We start from the raw sequence: 20226 nt of genomic DNA, 5'->3' as shown, positions 1-20226 counted from the left end.
TTTTTACTTTCTTCTTTTAGAAGGGGGGAGCAGTGGAAAAAGAAAAAAAACCCAGACCCGGTCTAGACCTCAAAGACCGAGTTTGATCCTTGCGGGAGTTGTAAGATGGAAACGAGATGGTTGACTCGAATTGGCCCTTTTGATACTTCGGTCAGGTTGCAATAGCCGGATTGCCATGGCGAGGGTTTCTTGTCTTTTGGGCTTTGCTTTTTGTGGAACTCGATGCGAAGTATGTGAAAGATAACGGATGGAACGGCGCCGATCGGAAGACATCATCGACTGTCTGCTCGTCGACATAGACACTCCGTCTGGATACAATAGCTCAAGGTGTGATTCGAGAGAGTTTCACGGCGCGGACTTCACGTCATGGTGGACCTATGATTTGTCTGCGATGCACTGAGTAAACTTGCTTTGGTGTAAGACAGTCCGGTAAGGGGGCATTCTCGCATACTGATGTGTTATGTTTATGACTACGAAGCCGTCGATGCCTGATTTGCCTTTTGAATGGATGAAGATCAGAGAAGGCAACGACTTCGGTGTTTCAGGGGAGCTGCGATGTCCGATTGCCGTTGCTCCGAGTCAACCTGTGACGCGGCTGTACGAGTTGCTCGACCTGTCACTGGCTCTGGTCAAGCCGCAGTGTACGGAGGTCAATCATGAACCCCTTGAATGGAGGCATCTGTTACATTCAACAAGTGTGGTGAGCGGCTCGTTGTTGTATCCTATGTGCTAAGCTTGAGCATGTCCAAGATTAGACAACTTCGTACTTGTTAATATGGTCCTACTTGAATATGAACACCCCAACAGGCTTGCGTACGAAAAATGTGTATCAAGGTAATATGATGCTGTACCTGAGCCTGGGCAAGAACAGCGAGAGATATCCTCGCCAGCGAGTACCTGAGCGTCTATATTCCGCATGGCCGGTGTGTAGATGTCAGCTTCGATTGGGCTTGTTAAGTACACAAATAAGATCTGATCAGCCTGAGATTGAGGTCTTCTGCTGAATCGAAGTCTCTGAGACTAGATGGTGGAATTTACAGAGCCTTGATGAATGGCATTTGTAGAGAGTCTGCCTCGCAAAAAAATGGTAGAAACCACGTCTTCGAGGGGCTTCCCGCACTGATAAACTCCTACAAGGTTTCTTCTCAGAAATACAGACTCCCTCTACGTATACCATTAATCCCAGTTTCCAAGTGTTGCTGATAAGCCGACAGTCCCTCATTTGGTCCTGTCTGCCTTTGGATGTAAAATGAGTATATGGCTACTTGATAAGTCTTTGGCAGACGTATAGGATTGTATTTCGCACTCTCCGCCTCCCTTTGATACTGATACTCCATTGAATACTAGGCGGACAAGGGAGGCCTCTAGATGCCTAGGGAGATACAACTGACAATCACTAGGCTTACCTTCTCCAGCCTCGTTCCAACTACTTTCTCATCTCGTTGCTTCGTCTCATCCCTACATGCGGCTGACATCTTGTTCCACCCCTTCTGCAACGCCTGCCTACTCAACACCGCCGTCAATTGTCAATCAACCACGATGGCAGGTACCACGGACGTATATGTACGGGGCAGCGGCGTTATGTCTTCCTCCTCAGGTATAGTCACGGACTTTTCGTCTCGAGATATTCACCTTAGTATGTCACAAATTGGCAAAGGCCCTGAAGGACATTCCGTCCTAGATCTTGAATGAGGATACTCACTTGTGGTGATTACCAATTCACGATGTGTCACAGGACTGGAGTAAGAAGCACGCGAGTCTCAAGGGTGCTTATTCCTGGCAATATAAAAGACGTACCGGCCTCACTCAAGTTTGTGAGAGGTGTATGCAAGGTAGACAGAGCATGCCGTATGTCGAACGAGGTCAATGAGCCACCGTCATGGTAATCAAACCTTCCCTAATGTGGTTGCCCTTCTTGGAGACTACACCGGTCCGGCAAACCCTCAAGTGTAGAGCTAGCTATATCCTTCTCAATGGTGACAAAAGCTATGCGGAAGAGCTGAGAGGAGCTCAAGCTGCTACCTTCTCTCTGTGGGTGGGAGGAGAGGTGACCGATCTACGAAGCTTCTTGTTCATGCTACAGCCTCGGCTAGCAGTAATGAAACTCCTTTCTGATCTCACGTAGCTCTAGAAGAACCCCAACCATAAATCCTCCGGTCTTCTTTGCATGCATCGCGGCAAGCGAAGCATCTCTGAAGTCGTGACGCTTTATCAGATCGGTCTCATTGCCGACCGGCGTACATTCAGTAGCTTCGCACGATGACCGGGTTAGGACGATTTTGGTAGTCCCGGAGGAAGTCGTCATGCTGGGGGGGGGGGGGGGTTGGCCGTGATAAAGATCCGCCGGGGACAAATCTCAGCTGTGAGCGGTCCAGCATCCATGGGCGGAAGCCGCTGCCCGTCTGTGAGTCGAAGATCAGATGGGCTTCGTCTACTACGCGCACGTCTATGTGGGCGTGTGACTTGAGGCGTGATATGTACGCCTTCCAAGCGGCGCCGCCGAGGTGCTCAGGCGAGAGGATAAGGACCGTGGGTGTCACTGATTGGGACGCAGAGAAAGTTCTTTCCCACTGCATGCCCTCCCGTCAATACGTATACTCCTAAGAATACCTGACAGACTACGAGAGATCGTGGACGGTCGAGGGAGCAAGTAAGGCTGATCTCGATTACTAGCCCACGCCGGTTATACGCTCCTGGCTATGTGGCTAATCTGCGAAGTTCTAGATCAAGGCCCTCGACGCCGACGTCTGTCGTGAGGCATCCAACTCGCACGAGAAGTACCGTAGAGTGCATCGAACTCCAGAAGGCGAAGTTCCAAGAATACGCCCGGCGTAAGGAAGACCAGATTGGCGTGCTGCGCACTGATGTCGGGGCACTCCAGCGAAAGCAAGACAATCCCAGGATGTGTGTTCGGCTCCAGCACGCCACAAACTTCGCTAAATTCCCCGGCTTGGTCGATGGCTGGTGAAGAGCGTAAGTTTGGTGGTCAGACTGTGCTCTTTATATGAAGTCCGTAGATGGCCTGGCGTCCGCTCGGAGACCATGGTCATCAGCAACCAGTCTACAGCAGTTTGCGGACAGGAGGGAAGAAATACGAAATTCTCAAGGCTGTTCTTCAATAGCAAGTTAAAGGATGCCCTGATTCTGATGGGGCTCATGAGATTCGACCATGATACCCAGACATGAGAAACTCGTAGGTTGGACGAGGGTAGTAACCCAGGACAGAGATGTGTCTTTTTGGTAATCGCCCCTCCCTGTCTGCGGAGAAGAATCTCTTTTGAGCAAGCCTCTCATGGCAGGCTTGGATATCACTGTGACAAACAAGCGAGAGGATATTTGCGAGGTGAATGTAGAGCGGTGAAGGCCCTGGTAGCAATGCCGAAAGTAACTAAAGCTGACGACTCTCTGTCCGGCTCGAGGAGGTAAAATCGACAGATCCATGAAGCGTGTTGTCAAAGCTCCTAAGATGTTGTCAAAGCCCCAAAGCCCCTAGAAGTGATGTCTTTTCCGTAGTCTCTACTCCTGGAAGCTCAGTAGACAAAAGGAAGCCCCGTCACTTTTAGTCTCGCCAGAGTCCAGCAGTCATTGTCGGATCGCATAGTGGTGCACAAAGTAGGTCTACCGCGAAAAGCACGTACTGCCATCACGTTCCCGTGGCACGGGGAGATCAATGTCGTCGCTAATAAACTTTTTAGGAAAGCCCAGATACTCGACATGCCGGACGTCGAGTATTGTAGTGTAGATGCCGGTGACGGCTCTGACGATCATTTAATGGGGGAACTCCTCGCGAAGGGTCCTGTCGTCTTCTATGGCTCGTCATTGTTCGACGCCGAATCCGTGAAAAATCCCCAGTAATCCATGGTCAGAGACTTCACCTCTCTTCACCCCTTGAGCAAATGCCCATTCTGGTATCGACCCGTATCGATATTGAGGTAGTTTCTCGCGTAAACACCAGCCGTCGCGATCCGCAAACGACTACTCTTGAATGGAGGCAAGAATAGATCTGGCAGTAACAAACAGGCGTACAACTCGGGCTGTACCACAGAAATCACACGTCCCTGAAGGGAACTCAAGAATGATGTCACAATCGACCAACAGCTTCTACAATCACTGAATAGAGAGACCTGAAGCGCGAGAAAGGCCCAGAGTCTCCAGAACACCCGGCGAATCCGCCAAAGGGAACCTGTCCGCATTATACCCTCGACGATCATCACCGCCTCATCCGCGCGAACAACGCCATCAGTCTGCCTTGGTTAGAACCAGTGGGTTTCGTTACGCTTGCGTGTAAACTCGGGATATCGCCGTCGACAAAATCATAAAGCCACTGGGCTATGGTATGTGACTCGGCATATCTACTAGACTCAACAGCAGCAGACGAATACTACAAACGCCTCTAGAAACCTTCCTTCACGTGCGGAACAACCGTGCTATAAACTACCAAGTCGTTTTTGAAATGCATGGTGGGATTTCCCCTAGCCTAGCGTGGGATACTCTCATGTGTAGCTCAGTTGAACTCCTTAAAGCCGGTTGAGAGACCTTTGACAAATACCGAGCCAAATCCTTTGCATCAGCCTGGAAACTCTCCCATAAGGTTCGAACTGAGTAGCTTTGTCACCGGTGCCTTTCTCAGTAGATGTTGTCCAAGCCTGCACCGCAAAACAGCCCAATAACATGGCTGTCGTGTGACGCGCTTGAGACAGAGATTAGGGTTCCAATATACCAATATATTAGTTTTCACACCATAGGACGGAAGAGAACCCAGTCGCACTCCGATGATGGATGAAGAGATTTCAATTCCGCACAAGTGCTACCAAACATCATTATCCGTTCCTAGCAGAGAGGGGAAGAGAGAAACCTCCCAATCCCCCATCAGGAAACCCAGAAACACCCAAAACACCATCTTGGACTTGGTTGAGAAAAGGACTTGAAGAAGGAAGGGAAAAAGAAGAAGAAAAGGCGTCAATGATACATCTCAAGAACTTCCCCATCCCTTGGAGGAGTTCCGAGTTTTAACCCCCCTTTCAACCGTAGACTTGTGAAATAGAAACAAAAAAAGCCGTACATGAAATGCGTTGTACACTTTCTAAAAAACCCTAGTGACCTCCAGAGTCCCTGCTGACAGAAGATTACGCTTTCTGGATATCACTTTCTAAAACGCTCTCTCTTTCTCTCTTGCCCCTATTTTGAAAAGGTGTTCCTCTCACTCTCTCTTTGCATCTTGTGCTCCTCCACCATCTCAATCCACATCATCATCGTTCTCAGGCTGGTCCCTAAACGACGGCGACGACGGGCTATGCTTCCTCAACAACCCGCTAGCACCGCTGCGTCCCCACCCACCATTGGTAACGAGATTCAGCGCGCGGTGCTCCGCCGCCGCCGGATCCTCCATGTCGAGGTCGCAGTCGTCCAGCTCGTCCTCGAGCGCCCGCCCGCGCGGGCTGAGCTTCCGCATGGGCATCGACTCCTGGAACCCGTCGGCGTACAAGTTCGGATCGCGGCCCAGGACCCGGTCGGCCTTGGAAGGCGTCTTACGCGAACCGTTGGCGGAGGGGGGGGAGGGGGCGAGGTGAGGTAGTGTCGGCCCGCGCCGTCGGGCTTCGTCGGCGGTTGCGGCGGGGCCTCGCGCACAAAAGTCAGGGGTTCGTCGGTGCCCCAGCCGGCGTTGATCTCGCGCGCGCGCTGTTCCTGACGTTCCCTGGCGAGACGCTCGCGGGCGGCCAGCCAGGTGGGACTGGCTTCCCAGGCCCAGCCGTCGCCGGTGGTGTTGCAGACGGGGACGAACCAGAACAGGGGTTTCGGGCCGAAGAGGTGCAGGAGGTTCCGTTTCGCGCCGAGATCGAATGCGTTGGGGAGCTTCTCAGAGTCCTGCTCGTCGAGGTACTCTTCGTAGCGCTTTTTCGCGCGCTCGCGCTCCATCTCTTCGTACGACTGGTGCGTGCCGGGTCTCGAGGAGCCTCCGCCCTGATGGTGATGACCGCCGCGGTATTCTTCGCCTTCTTCGGGTCGCGTGATGCCCGGGAGTGCGTTTGCGTGGATGTCGAGGAGCTGTTGGCCGTAGGCGGGTAAGGGGATACCCTCGCCGTTGTGCTGGGCGACGAATTGGTGCTTCATTTGCTTCTTCAGCGGCGAGAGGTACCGCGTCTTCTCCAGGCACTCGATTGTCGTCTGGCCCCTGCTCGCGAGCAAAATGTGCCATCCCGTGAAGGCGCCGACCACGATGCCGATGATGCCGGCGATGACGCTGAGGATAACGTAGTTGATGGGCATCAGCGTCTCCACGTACGTCGTGTTGTTGATGACCTCCATGTACACCCAGCTGCCGGAGACAAAGAAGCTGTAGAAGCAGAAGAGCGTCGTGTAGATGAGGAATAGCAGGAACGCCTTGTGGTTCTTCAGGCCGATGCAGGTCGCGAGCCAAGGGCAGTGGTGATCCATTTTCAAGACGCAGCGGCGACAGGTCGAGCAGTGATGGGCGCGGTCCGGTTTCCTCGCCTGGCACTTTTTGCAGAATCGGAGCTCGCCGTTGGACTTGACGGTGAAGGAGGTGGCGGCGGGGGGTGCCTCGGTCGGTAGCGTACTGTAGCCATTATCGTTGGTCGTGCTCCCGGGACTCGTGAAGACGGCGGTGGTGTAGGACCAGTTGAGCAGGCCGTAGAGGAGGATGGCGCCTGCGGAAGACGCGGAGCCTGCTACAGATGCATCGTTAGAAAGCGGCGGGCGGGCGGGCGGGCGGGCATCATCATCATCGGCGGACCAGAACAGCTAACTTACCGAGCCACGAAGCTTTGGAAGGCAGGGACCCGATGGTGACATCCACCCAGACGGCCCAGGTGGTCAAGCCATAGACGAAGAGCAGAGGGATGTAGGTCGCGAAAGTGCAACAGCAGCGTTCAAGCTTTCGCGCCCAGCGACGAGACATGATTTCGGAGGACGGTTGTGGACGAGCAAGATCCATCCATTCACTCGAAAGGGAAAAGAGAGAGAGAGAGAGAGAGAGAGAGAGAGAGAGAGAAGCAGCTAAGAAGGGGAAAGGATCATGGCGGTCAGGGACGGAAGAATTGCTGGTCGATCGATGGCCACGAGAAAAAAAGGGCCCGCGAAATGGTACTGGCAATTGCTGCGTTGGCTCAGCTCAACAAGCCTGGTTTGTGATACGGATAGTCAGGGGGGGGGTTAGAGGCACGAGCAGGGGACCCGGGTGGGTAAACCGCCCTGTGGATTCGTGGAATGCAAGGCAAGCCGCAACCTGCTGGCGCACCTGCAGCTGTGAGCGTCCCCTCCCGCCGCCGTCTTACGCAGGGAGCTGAGGCTGAGCCGGGCTGGCCCCACTCCGCCCTGCCGTAGGCTGTGGCGGTGTTTTAGTCCCCGTCAGTGGCCCCAGTTCCCGCCCGTGTTCCGCAGAAGACAGTGGGCCGTTTGCTTGGTCCGCGCCGACCTGCATATCGATTTGCTTCCGAGAAACCTCACTTCTCGGCGTCATATCAAACCCCCTCAACGGACTGTGATATTATGGTATTTGTCAACTATCTACCTTAACGTCAACCAAATGCTGGCAACCCCGTCCTTTTGAATGAGCAGACCCGGCTACCAGCCCTATATCCGAGGTTCCACCATAACGCCGGTCCTCAACCTGACTGGAAGAAACGAATAGGATGGTCTGGCCAGTGACCAAAGACCACCACGCTTACATCTCAGTGAAACACCGTGTACCAAACCCTCCGTACTCCTAACGTCCTTAACAAGCCTGTAGTTGAGAGCATCTCGTCCTTAATCGTCGCGGCCTTCAACGACCATTCCCATTGCGTTCGGAATACCAACCACGACCTTGCCTCTGGGGACCCGAACATCCTTGACCTGCATGCAACCAAAGACGTTGATCTCGCGAATGTTGGGGCAGCTTCGGAAGATGCGCCCCAAAACGAAATCATCCACCTCCTCGATGAAGCTGATCTCGAGCCTGACGAGGTTGCGGTACTGGTCTTCGTCACAGAAGGCGTCCTCAAACGCCTCTCGCTTGATGTGACGACAAGCGTGGATGTTGAGATTCTTGAGCTTCTTGCCGGAGTGTTTCATGAGGGCACGGAACCCGTCGGAGCAGAGGCCAATGCCATCCTCATTCTCGCGGGGCTTGGTCGAGTCGCGGTAGCGGCACTTTTGGAGGTCAATGATCTCGATACCGGGGTTTTCCCACTTGTTGAAGAGGTCTGCAAAGCCCTCGTCCGTCATGTGCTCGCTGTCGGTGATGCGGAACTTCTTGAGGGAACGGCACGTGTCCCTGATCGCAGTCAGCACCTCGTCGTTGGCCGTGGGCATCTTTTTCAGGGAGAGCGTCTCCAGGTCCTTTCCAACACCGAGGATCATGTGGACCAGGCTCTTGGAGGTGATGTCGTGCTGCAGGTGGAGGCCAAGGTGCTTGAGGGACTTGATGTCCGCGATCGACTTGACGCCGACGTTGGTGACCTTTTGGTTGTGATAGACCTTGAGGCGATTCAGATTGGGACAAGTCTCCGGAAGGATGGCGAGCAGCTCGTCGCCAACGTGCTTGTCTGTGTAGTAGACCTGGATACCTTCAAGATAGGCACCCTTCTGCTGGACGAACTTGGTCCAGCTCTCGTCGCTGAGGAGGTTCGCGCCGTGAAGGTTGAAGTGCGTAAGCTTGATATCGCGACTCAGAAGATAGTCCATGACCTCGTCCTTGAACTGGATAGAGTTGCGAGCCTTGAATCTCTTGAGGTTGGGTGCTGTCTGGAAGATGCTCTCGAACTCGTTGGAGCCCAGCTTGGCACCGTCGTAGATGTGAAGGACCGTGGTCGACGGCTGCACGAACAGAGGCAGCGTCACGGGGTTCAGCAATCGACGCTTGGAGAAGAGTCGCGCAATCTTGTCCACCACCCTTTCCGGCAAATCACCTAAGCTGTCGGCGAGGTCTACATTCCTGGCCAGAGTCTCGATGCAGAGAGTGGTCAAGTTCTTGGCGCCAGTCTGGTACGTGCCGTCGAGGATGTTGCTCTGTACCTTGCGGCGCTTGCCCTGGCCACCGACGGGCTTGCGAGGCTTCTGCTTGCCCTTGCCCTTCTTGGCAGCCTCATCCTTGCTGCATTGCGCGCAGAGCAGACCGCCCTCGGGACCACTCAGTGAGTACGCGGTGACGGTGAAGCGCTTCTTGCAAATGGCGCAGTTATCCATCTGGCCTGGCAAGGGTTGGGCCATCTGATCGAGTAGGGCGCGTGCTATGTCGTCCTCATCCTCTGATTCTATACCCCGTTGCTTCCGCTTCTTGAAGGCTTTGGAGGCCTTGATCTTGGCGATGGCCATCTGCTCCTTCTTCTGACGTTTCGCCTTCTCGGCCACAGTCTCATTGCGGCTGGACTGACCAGGCTCTGCGGAGGGGCCGGCCTCGGCCTCCTCATCGTCATCTCCGTTGGCATTGTCTGCTTGGTTCTGGGCGGCAGCAGCAGCAGCACGGCGCTGGTCTGCATCCCGGCGAATCTGGTTTGCCGAGATGTTGTGGGCCTATGAAAGCACATTGTCAGTTTGCACAGGTGGCCAGTCTATTCGACATTCTTACAGCAAGGTAGTCGGTCAAAGCCGATTGTCTAGATTTGTGTCAGTAGTGAGGTGTGCATTACGGGTGGAAAGACTCACGGTCCAGAGATGTGGCGGCCGGCACGGTTATTGCCTTGAGCCTGATTCTGAGGAGCAGCTTGACCCTGCTGAGAAATTTGGTTCTGCTGAGCCTGAGCCTGAGCCTGAGCCTGAGCTTGAGCTTGAGCTTGAGCCTGGGCCTGAGCCTGAGCTTGGGATCGACGAGACGGTCTCGCCATTTTGGCGGTGGATTTTTGTTCTCCTTATGCAGTGTTGGATGACTCGAGCTTGGTGAGTTGGATCGAAACTTTTTTTTTAGAGCTGCGGTTGTGATGAAATTCGATCCTGGGGTGGTGGTGAAGTCGTGAGAAATCCCTTCCGAGTAGGTGTGGCAAATATGTCTGAATTACAGACTAGCCAAGGGGGGAGGGGCGACAGCGAACACCAGAGGGTTGATGATTTGAAAATAGGCCAACGTCCGGACCTTTTGTTGGAGAGAAGAACGAATCCCAAGATGCGAAAAATCACAATTGTCAACAATGCCGTGATGCGCCAGGTCAGGGGCAAATTGAAAGGGGTGACAAAGAAGCAGCGTCTTCTGGAGTCGTCTGGTTCCTGGATCGATACGCCCAGACCAAGTGTTGGAGGGTGAAGTTTGTGGCACACTGTACAGGTGATCGCCAATCTCTCGAGATCAGTGGGTGGAATCAAGGGTGTTGGTGAGGATGCACCGTATGAAAGATGCAAGCGACAGTTCAAGAGGCTAAAAGGTACCTTATTAGGAGAGTATTGGCAGACAGGCAGCAGGGGTTTAATTGAGGCGGATCCACAACAGCCGTGGGTTACCTGCCTACCTCACTAGGTGCCGTGGGTGTCACCTAAACTCGAGGGAAGGAGCCACAGAGCCACTGCACCGGAGTCGTCAGGGAACAGATCGATCGCCCAAGTCGAATCGTCACACTGGAGCCCCAGGGACATGGAGATCGGCCATCTGCCTCTGCATCCAATGCTGCCCTTTCAGTCTTAATATGTGTTCCCCCTGGCTGGTGAAACTCCTTCTGAGGATGGTTTTGTCTGCCAAGTAATCCATAGGACATTGCCATTTTTCATCTTTCGTTGAGGGGAGCATTCGCTTCGCCAGGGACCTTGACAAGCTAGCTTGAATCCCCATCACGGAACGTAAATGTGCCTTGTAAGCATCAACTCAGCGACAGAACGTCCATGTTCACACCATCGCCTAGATCCCAGCCAAGATAACAAAAAACTTAGGTTGTCAATTCCAGGTCGGCTTTAGGCAGTCGCCCCTGCGTCTGGGCGCCTTCCCATCCCTGACAAAGAAGCCACGTGACTTCGTGTGCAGAGCCCGCCATTGAAGGGCGCGTCCTTGATCCCCCCAGGTCCCCTCCTTCCCGTCCTGTCCCTCTTGTCTGAGGTGAGGCGGTCCTTCTCAGCTTGCCTGACCGAAAAGGAGTCGCCAGTGGCAAGTCCAATTCTTTTTTCCCCTTTGGCCCTCTTCACCACCACTTGCCTCTTTTTTTTTTCTTTCCCTTTTCCCCATCACCAACCGGCAGACTGTGGCCTCTCTACTCCGTACCCCAGTCTACAATTCGTCCCTTTTCCCCTCCCTCACCAGAGGTACCCAGATACCCCAATCATCCACCCCCTTGGTGCACAGTCTCCAAGCTTCTTCGGCGATAAGCTGAGACTGTTCGCCACCACTTGCCGAGCTTTGTCCCGTCCATCCCAACTTTCTTCTCACTTCAACCGACGCCAAACCTTCACCTCTGTGTGAAAATACCGGCAAACCTCATTTTTCCCTCTCAATCTTGAGGTCGCAAGTACACAAAATTCACCTCACTGCACCACAAGGTTATCATCGCCGTCAAGATGACTGGCCGCCGTGGTCGCCCTTCTCGCGCCCAGAGAGAGAGCCTGGCCTCCACTCGAAGCAGTAAGTCATTGGTTTTAATTTTATTTTCCAGCCTGCACATCTCGTCGCCATCAACTTATGGAGGACTGTGTGTGCAAATAAAATAGATCGATAACTAACACACCTGATAGACTCACCTGACCCTCTTGCTGTTGCTGGTCCTGGTCCTGGTCGTCTCACTAGATCTGCGTCGAGCCGGAACCTTGCAGCTGCACCTCAGCCTGCGACTTCCGCCCCTTCGACTGCCAAGAGAGGTCGAGGTCGACCTAGCAGAGCCTCACTGGCCAACGACTCGGCTTCCTCAACTGCGTCTGCATCTGCTGCTGCATCTGCCGACCTCACTTCTGCCAGTGAGGCCTCCACTCCTGCTACTAGCAATGTCGCTACACCTGCCCCCTCTGTCTCCCGCTATCGCCCTCCTGTATTGCCTGCAGCTTTGAGAAACCCCCAGCTTGGATCCCAGTCTGCATCCAAAATTGAGGTCCGGCTTCCCACTGCAGCTGAACTCAAGGAGCGTGCTCTGCGTCACAGCGAGTTTTCTATGCAGCCGGCCAAGCGCAAGGTCGGAGGTGGCTACTACGATGATGATGACGACGAAGAGGATGAGGAGCCCCCTGACAACGATCGCGATGCCATGGTTGCTCGCCGCCTCCAGAAGGAAGAGAACAAGAAATCCACTGCCTCTTCCAGCCTGTCCGATGCCGCCCTTGCTCGACGTCTCCAGGAAGAGGAATACGAGATGGAGGACTCTGATGTCCCCCTTGCCACTGGTCGTGGCCGTCGTGCGACCGCAGCTGCTGCTAAGGCCACAGTCAAGGATAGTGACGACGACTCAGAGGACGTTCCGCTTGTTTCTCGATCCAAGCCCAGTGGCCGGAGCCGGGGTAGACCCCCCAAGAACGCCGCTCCTCTGCAACGACCTGCGAAGAAGCAGAAGGTTGTGGTCGCTGATTCGGATGATTCGGATGAATCCTCAGACTCGACGGGGGCGGATGAGCTTAGCGACCTCTCGGACAACTTCTCCGAACTTGAGGATGATGATAGCAACAAGATCGCCAAGAAGGCGAAGGCAAAGGGCAAGGGTAAGCAGCCAGCAAGACGGACTAGAGCTTCCGGTTCGGCCCTGCCTGCAGTCCCTGCAGCCCCCGCGATGCCCCGCCAACTCCATGACGACGATGACGATGCTTTGTCGAGCCTCTCTAGCGGCGACTTTGACGACTCGGATTCCTCTGACGACGCGGCCGATAGTGACGGCGGCCTCCAGAACGCCGTGGCGGCCCAGTCTCGTGGTCGCCGCGCCTACCAGCGTGGCAACAAGCGCCGCGGCATGCTTGAACGCGCCAGGTTGGAGAACAACCATCCTGAGCTTCTCACCATGTGGCAGGACTTGGAGGCTTCGCCGGCGCTCAGACCTGACAAGATCGCTCAGCCGCCGCAGATCTCGCGTCAGCTCAAGCCCTTCCAGCTCGCGGGTGTCGCTTGGATGATTGAGATGGAGAAGACCGACTACAAAGGCGGACTTTTGGGTGATGAGATGGGTCTCGGCAAGACCATCCAGGCCGTGTCCCTGGTCATGTCCGACTACCCCCAGAAGAAGCCATCCCTCGTCTTGGTTCCTCCCGTTGCTTTGATGCAGTGGAAGAGCGAGATCGAGTCCTACACCGACGGCACCCTCAAGGTCTTTGTCTACCACGGTACTATGAAGAACGCGAAGAAGATGACCCTGAAGGAGCTCAAGAAGTTTGATGTCATCATGATGTCCTACAACAGTCTGGAGTCCATGTACCGCAAGCAAGAGAAGGGTTTCACCCGCCCAGACGGTGTACACAAAGAGAAGAGCTTGATCCACCAGGTCGACTTCCACCGCATCATCCTCGACGAGGCCCATAGCATCAAGACCCGTACTACCATGACGGCGAAGGCTTGCTTTGCCCTGAAGACCTCGTACCGTTGGTGCCTTACCGGTACTCCGCTTCAGAACCGCATTGGCGAGTTCTTCTCCCTGATCCGCTTCCTTCAAGTCGCGCCTTTCGCGTCGTACTTGTGCAAGCAGTGCCCCTGTGCCGGCCTGGATTGGAACCTCGACGACGACCACCGTTGCCACTCGTGTGGACACGCCGGCATGCAGCACGTTTCCGTCTTCAACCAGGAGCTCCTTAACCCCATTCAGAAGTTTGGCAACTTTGGAGAGGGCCGCGAGGCTTTCCGCAAGCTCCGTCTGATGACTGATCGCATCATGCTTCGTCGTCTGAAGAAGGACCACACCAACTCCATGGAGCTCCCCGTCAAGGAGATCTATGTTGATCGCCAGTTCTTTGGTGAGGCGGAGAATGATTTCGCCAACAGCATCATGACCAACGGCCAGCGCAAGTTCGAGACGTACGTCGCCCAGGGTGTCTTGCTCAACAACTACGCCAACATCTTTGGTCTCATTATGCAGATGCGTCAGGTGGCCGACCACCCCGATTTGATCCTTCGCAAGCACGGAGAGGGCGGTCAGAACACACTCATGTGTAGCATTTGTGATGAGCCGGCCGAGGATGCCATCAGGAGCCGCTGCAAGCATGACTTTTGCCGCGCCTGTGCTAGAAGCTACCTGTTGTCTGCCGAGGAACCCGGCTGCCCCCGCTGCCACATTGGCCTGGCCATCGACTTGGAGCAGCCCGAGATTGAGCAGAATGAGGCTGACGTCAAGAAGTCTTCGATTATCAATCGAATCAAGATGGAAGATTGGACTTCTTCCTCCAAGATTGAGCTTCTCGTCCACGCACTTCACAAGCTTCGATCCGACAATGCTTCGCACAAGTCCATCATCTTTTCGCAGTTCTCGTCCATGCTGCAGCTCATCGAGTGGCGTCTTCGTCGCGCCGGTATCACCACAGTCATGCTCGACGGCAGCATGAGCCCCGCGCAGCGCCAGGCGTCCATCGACCACTTCATGACCAAGACTGAATGCGAGTGCTTCCTCGTCTCTCTCAAGGCCGGTGGTGTCGCTCTCAACCTCACCGAGGCGTCTCGCGTCTTCATCGTTGACCCGTAAGTCACCATGTCTCACTACTTTTACCATCAAAGTCTTGGCTAACCAATACATGTATGTAGTTGGTGGAACCCTGCCGCCGAGTGGCAGTCCGCCGATCGTTGCCACCGCATTGGTCAAACCCGCCCTTGCACCATCACCCGTCTCTGCATCGAGGACTCGGTCGAGAGCCGCATGGTGCTGATTCAGGAGAAGAAGACCAACATGATCAACTCCACTGTCAACGCCGACGACAAAGCCATGGAGTCTCTGAGCCCCGAGGACATGCAGTTCCTGTTTCGCGGATCTTAGACACTTTGCTTGTCGACGAACTCTTTTTTCTTCATTGTGTTTTACCGCAAAAAAGTGGATTTCTATGGTTTTCCCCAGGGTGGCGTTGCGGACAAGGCAGGACACACGGAAAGGATAAGGACATTTGGGACTCTGGTTCCCAGCCCCCATCATTGGAGTCGGGCGTGCGTCGTTCTCTCTTCCTCCTATACCCCCTTTTCGATTTGCAAATGGATGGCATGATGGTACCGCGTTCACGGATGGAACACCTTTTGCGTGTATGGGGATGACCCATTACTCTAGGTAGAGACTCCCTCAGCGTTCAGCTGGGTGGCTCTTTGTTGCTCAAGGAAATTCAATCTGGACAGTAGGTTCAGATATCAGGTATCAGTACTTCTTGAGATGCAACATGAATGACTAGTGTACGGCGAGGAGCCGTGGAATAGATTAGCCGGTCAGTGGACTAGCTGGCCAGCAATGTCAGCATCCATGGGACCATGATACGCAAACTCCGCACGTGGGTGTCGGGTTATGTAGGTACGTTATTTACCAGGATATCCAATATCCAGGATTCCAGATAGACGTCCCAGGGTCCCAGACTCCCCAATGGTCACGATCCCCACAGCTTCAGGTGAATGAAATGGTTCGTTCTGGGAAACTCTATCCTGGACCATACATAGTGCACTACCACTTTTCGCCCGTCGATGCCAAGTGCCAATATATACGTAACACAACCGTTGCAACGCGCCGTGCCATTCTTAGTACGGAGTACGATGGGAGTTGAAACAACGAAACACGCGGTTGCCATTAAAAGGACACTCGATTTGGATTACGACTTTGCTCGATCGGGTACCGCGCGTCTTTGGTTGACAGACTTGCGAGTCAGTCGACGACAAGGGGTCCTCCCTTTCGTGTGTTCGGACTCGGTACCCAGTCCGGGTTGCGTGCATCGTGGGTCACTGGATTCACAGCTATTCAGATGTTCAGAGGAAAAGAACTGTTGCGGTCTCAACGCCAGGCAGACGCTGGGCGTGGATTATGTACTATACTATTGTGTACGTGAATATTTTTGACGATATCTCCTCAGCCGCAATGGCTCGGGACATCCCTTGATGGTATCCTTTTGATGATGATGATGATGATGCTTCCCCCAAAAACTCCAGAAGCCCGCTTCCCTACCCTTCATAACATGGTCATGCCATTTGAATTCCTTTCGTGTATGTGGTATACAACATACCGGCGTCGTGCCTTCTTTACTCCTCAAGCGACGCGGCGTACTCGATATCCTGCTGCGCCCAGGCCGTCAGGCGCGCAGAGAGGCCCTCGTCCGAGACGTCCTCTCTCTCCTTGATACCGAAGCCGTCCGTGCTGCAGGCGCCGGTCCGGCGGAGGTAGTACTTGTGGGCGTCCACGTCGAGGCTGGACGTGCCGCCGTTGCACTTGGTGTTGGCGGCGCCCTCGCAGACCTTGATGTCGGTGATGCCGTAGTCGACGGTGGTGGCGTCGCCGGTGGAGAGCCAGTACTCGGGGCTGGTGTGGCGGTAGCCGAGGAGGATGGGGGGCAGGCGGGGGATGGGGTCGTCGACGTGGGTGACGCGGTACTCGGCTCCCGTCTGGGCGGTGACGAAGTTGGTGAAGGCGGCGTTGCCGACGCGGGGGCTGCCGTAGGTGTAGATGTCGACGGGGTAGCCGTCGCGGCGGAGGTCGGCGGCGGCGATGGTGACTACGGCGCCGCCGAGGGAGTGGCCGGTGCCGATGATGGTGTAGCTGGGGTTGGCGGCCTTTGCGGACTTGACGGAAGCCAGGAGGGAGTCCTTGACTTCGTCCCAGCCGTTGGCGAAGCCGGTGTGGACCTTGCAGCCGTCGACAAAGTCGCAGTCGTCGAAGCCGAAGAGGATGTTGGTGATCCAGTTGCGGATGTTGCTGGAGCCGCGGATGGCAACGACAATGTTCTTTCTCACGGGATCCGTGGCGACGAAGCCCTGGAGGCCAAAGACGAGTCCGCTGGGAGCGTGTTAGCTAGGTGAGAAGTCAAGGTTGTTTGATCGACTTACGAAAAGGTTCCCACAATCTTTCCTCCGTTGGCGGTGACATCGGGACAAGCATCGGCGCTGCAGGTGATTGATGCACCAGCGGCGGCCTCGCTGTTGCAAGAGGTTGCTGCCACCATCTATGTTACATGTTAGCACACGCGCTCAAGTCAAGAAGTCTGGGCATGTCCTACCTGAACGTAGTACTCAAAGTTGGACAGGTCGGCGCTCGACACCGTCACGGCTCTCTCGTCGAGAGCAGCCACCGGGGCCCTGGCATCGAGGATGGGAGATGCCGAGACTGCGGCAGACAGCAAAGGGAGAAGAGAGAACTTGGCCAACATGATGACGGTAGACGAAGCAACTCAAGACAACAGGAACAGGGACGGAACTCGAGGACTTGCTCGTAGGGCACAAGGAACAGAGAGACAAGGCAAGCTACCGCCCTCCAGCTGCCGCAACGTCTTATACATAACGAAGAGAGCAACGAACGGAGCACCGGGGTAACGAGGCCAGTGGATCAACATCGAGTCGTACACCCCCAGACAACGGTCCGTTGTAAGGGTTGCGGTGAGTGTCCACCACGTCTCCAAGACTCCAAGTCAAGCATTCATTGCTCGGGCGAGGTTGGGGGCCGGCAAGCAAACCAACTCGATATTGGGGATATGCGAGCCAGGGTGAGGCTTCTCACGCTAGAGCAAACAATACGCAAGACCGCAACATTTCGCGGTTTCTGGCAGTCGCTCCGCCTCTTAGAGCAATCTCGCCAGGCACAGAGCGGTGGAAATCGGCACTAGAAGCGCCAGTTGCGAATGGAAGAGATGCGTGCTTGGAGAAGGCGGTTCCATACTCCATTAGCAGGGGGCCAAGCTCAAGAGGTCCTACCAGGGGGGGGGGGGGGGCGGCAGTGCGGGATAGACAGCTTTGGCCATTGGGTGGCCTCGTCAGGCGAACCAGCGGACAAGACCTGGTCCTGGCCAATATAGCCAAGTCATGGTACCAGTCAGCGGTTCAGAGTGATTACTAGCAAGCCTCGAGTGATAGAGGGGAGAGAGATAGGTCTTGAATTCGTCCAACCATGAGGAACAGAATCCACGTGGGTGTGATGAGGTTGATGGACCGTCAAGGTGGTAAGGAAGCGCCCGTGCGGTCAGACATAGAGACAGAGACATCTCGATCCTTGAGTGGTGTCGGTGGTCACTGGTGTAGCGTAACGACTGAAGGGCGGGAGACAAGCAATGAGAGTTTCTGCTCAATACTTCTGAGATCCTGGGGTGTCATTTGGCGCCACGTGAGCCAAGCATCCCCATAGTGGGCTTGCCGCTCATTGAACGACGGCGACTGAGTGGATGGTTCCTGGACGGCGACGAGCCGGGGTGAAGCTGGGCAATTCCCACTTCTGTTGGGCTCTGTCGAAACAACAGCGTCCGCATCGGAAGAAGTTGTTAATGAAGCTGGCCGAATGGTCCTTGTCCGAACGAACTGGTGGTCAATTGCGGTCGGCCGATTGTTGGAAGAATCCCGCCGGCCCCCGGGCGAGTCCCTGGACGAGGCCCGCAAGAGCTCAACAAAATGCTGTCAATATGGTCTTGTGCGAGTTTGATTTTTCCGATTAGTCTTGAAGAGTCGTAAGTCAAAGAGCCAAGATGCGAAAAATCGGTTCGGGGTTCTCGCGTCGTGATACGCGGCCCTCGATGCTGGAGAGCCGCTCTCGAGGCATCGCGCGGACGAATACTCCCGTACCACGGTCCGTTTCTCCCAATCGAGTATGGAGGTCGGACAGGCAGAACAAGTTCCAACTTTGAAGTTGTCGGCATTAAGGACACTATAGACAGACTATTGGCAAAGTATTTGCAAAGAAAAAAGCATGTGGATGGTGATTAAAGACGGGAAGATGCAGCTGAGATGGATGGCAGATGCAACACCAAAGCCACTAGATTGCAGTAGAGGATGATGAAGGTGGGATGAAATGCTTGGAGAGTTGGGGTCGGCGGCAGCGTTATGTCATGCTGCTTCCTGCCGCGTCTTGGGAGCTGAATCTCGCAGCTTCCTTATTGTCTCTAGGTGTGCGGCAGCTTCATGCCGTCCTTGCCAGCTTCTCTGCTCCGTAGACTCTTCCTCCTTCATCCACCCACCCACACCTCCAACGGTCAACGGTCAACCTCCATCCTCGATTCTTCCATCCTCCCTCCTCTCCTCCACTCATCGTCGATTCGTCCCTTCTTCCCACCGGGCCACCCGTACCTGATGATCAGATGTCGACCTAGCAACGCGGGGTTGAGACATTCTAGAAAGAAAGGCTGTCATCCGGAGTCCGCGCCCACGAGACCTCTTCGTCGCCCTCCACCACGTACTTGGTCTCTTGGTCTCTTGGGCCAATACAACCTCGATGCCTCCCCCTCACGACCAGTTGACCAACCCGGCGATGTTGCAGCCATCAGCTACGACATATCGGACACTACCACACATCTCATTCAGCTATCACTGCGCCATCTCTCGAACCGACATTTGACCTTCTTCTTCCCAAGATTGCCGTGCCGCTTCCACAGACCTTGCCTTTTGATCGATTCCCGTTTTCCGTGCAGAACAAGAGCCGAAATCTGCGCTCCAGCATCCCTGACCCCTGCTCCTCGATCTTCGCCGCTGGACCGAGTTTGGGATTTCCGACCGCCTGGTGCTTTTCGCTTGCGAGTTTCCTAATCTCAACACTGCCCTAGACTCGATCTGGTGGACGTGGCAGACCCAAGCAGAGACCTCTTGGGGTATCACGAGGTCGGTCTTGTACCACCACTCCGATGCCACACACCCATTTGCCTATTGCATATGCACTTATTCAAGGAAATAGACATCTGTGGCCTGCCAGTGAACCACGCGCGCAATGCAACGCCTGGCCACAATCTAACAGCTCTCCCCGCGTCGGAGCCGAACCCGGATGAGCAGTATTTTGTTTTTTACAGTTTGCTGACCGCTCACAGCTCGCTCGCCAGGCATTTCCACCAAGCGCCCACCCTGCACGTAACAAGGGAGATCTTCACATCCATTTCGCATGTCACCTTTGATCGGCCATGTCGACATTTACGGTCATCATCGCCGTCTTGTCGACCCTTTGGGCCTCGAGCGCGGGTCTTCTTCACGGCTTAATCTTGCCATATCCACCGCTCCTCTCAACCGGAGTCGACGCCCTCGCAGAAAGCCCGACTCAGAACTGTCATTGTTCCCCGGGGACTTGCGAATGCCGTCGCTTAACTCCAAGTCCCAGGTTCCCACCTACCAACTCCCGCCCGAAGCGAGGCGGTTTCGGCCGCTAATCCGGTTCGACACCGAATCGATCCTTCGTACCACAAGACTACAACACAGAATCTCGAAAGGGTGGC

General features: G+C 54.9%; 5 protein-coding genes across 5 annotated transcripts; 2 read left to right on the top strand and 3 right to left on the bottom strand.

Moving 5' to 3' along the window:
- Nucleotides 1-5236: 5236 nt before the first annotated feature.
- Nucleotides 5237-6919, bottom strand: BDP81DRAFT_456322 (palmitoyltransferase PFA3; the record flags this gene model as incomplete). The annotated part of the gene is made up of 3 exons (XM_060593151.1): nt 5237-5527; nt 5629-6686; nt 6772-6919. 3 exons carry the CDS (start codon nt 6917-6919, stop codon nt 5237-5239), a joined length of 1497 nt encoding a protein of 498 aa, XP_060451261.1.
- A 572-nt stretch (nt 6920-7491) lies between these two features.
- Nucleotides 7492-9785, bottom strand: BDP81DRAFT_412242 (uncharacterized protein). The gene is made up of 3 exons (XM_060589197.1): nt 9646-9785; nt 9569-9596; nt 7492-9513 (listed from the first exon to the last, which is right to left on the bottom strand). Exon 3 carries the CDS (start codon nt 9313-9315, stop codon nt 7768-7770), a length of 1548 nt encoding a protein of 515 aa, XP_060451260.1. The 5' UTR covers nt 9316-9513; nt 9569-9596; nt 9646-9785; the 3' UTR covers nt 7492-7767.
- Nucleotides 9786-11472: 1687 nt separating this feature from the next.
- Nucleotides 11473-14843, top strand: BDP81DRAFT_456320 (SNF2 family domain-containing protein; the record flags this gene model as incomplete). The annotated part of the gene is made up of 3 exons (XM_060593150.1): nt 11473-11536; nt 11647-14551; nt 14615-14843. The coding sequence occupies 3 exons, from the start codon at nt 11473-11475 to the stop codon at nt 14841-14843; spliced, it is 3198 nt and encodes a 1065-aa protein (XP_060451259.1).
- Nucleotides 14844-16005: 1162 nt separating this feature from the next.
- BDP81DRAFT_968 (lipase) lies at nt 16006-17367 on the bottom strand. The gene is made up of 3 exons (XM_060596537.1): nt 17047-17367; nt 16877-16992; nt 16006-16826 (listed from the first exon to the last, which is right to left on the bottom strand). Exons 1-3 carry the CDS (start codon nt 17194-17196, stop codon nt 16076-16078), a joined length of 1017 nt encoding a protein of 338 aa, XP_060451258.1. The 5' UTR covers nt 17197-17367; the 3' UTR covers nt 16006-16075.
- A 1635-nt stretch (nt 17368-19002) lies between these two features.
- Nucleotides 19003-19725, top strand: BDP81DRAFT_935 (uncharacterized protein). Its single transcript, XM_060596509.1, has one exon. The coding sequence runs from the start codon at nt 19100-19102 to the stop codon at nt 19550-19552; it is 453 nt and encodes a 150-aa protein (XP_060451257.1). The 5' UTR covers nt 19003-19099; the 3' UTR covers nt 19553-19725.
- Nucleotides 19726-20226: the final 501 nt, after the last annotated feature.

The sequence above is a fragment of the Colletotrichum phormii genome (assembly GCF_030913505.1).
Source record: "Colletotrichum phormii strain CBS 102054 chromosome Unknown BDP81scaffold_1, whole genome shotgun sequence".
NCBI lineage: Eukaryota > Fungi > Ascomycota > Sordariomycetes > Glomerellales > Glomerellaceae > Colletotrichum > Colletotrichum phormii.
Note: the sequence above shows the minus strand (reverse complement) of the source record. Positions and strands in the feature narration are given on the sequence as shown.

Excerpts from the sequence above, each read along its gene's own strand:
- BDP81DRAFT_412242 (XM_060589197.1), bottom strand. The coding sequence starts at position 9,315 with ATGGCCATCGCCAAGATCAAGGCCTCCAAAGCCTTCAAGAAGCGGAAG.
- BDP81DRAFT_968 (XM_060596537.1), bottom strand. The coding sequence starts at position 17,196 with ATGTTGGCCAAGTTCTCTCTTCTCCCTTTGCTGTCTGCCGCAGTCTCG. Across the intron at positions 16,993-17,046 it reads ACTTTGAGTACTACGTTCAG|ATGGTGGCAGCAACCTCTTG; the intron begins GTAGGACATGCC and ends CATGTAACATAG. Across the intron at positions 16,827-16,876 it reads AAGATTGTGGGAACCTTTTC|CGGACTCGTCTTTGGCCTCC; the intron begins GTAAGTCGATCA and ends ACACGCTCCCAG.
- BDP81DRAFT_935 (XM_060596509.1), top strand. The coding sequence starts at position 19,100 with ATGATCAGATGTCGACCTAGCAACGCGGGGTTGAGACATTCTAGAAAG.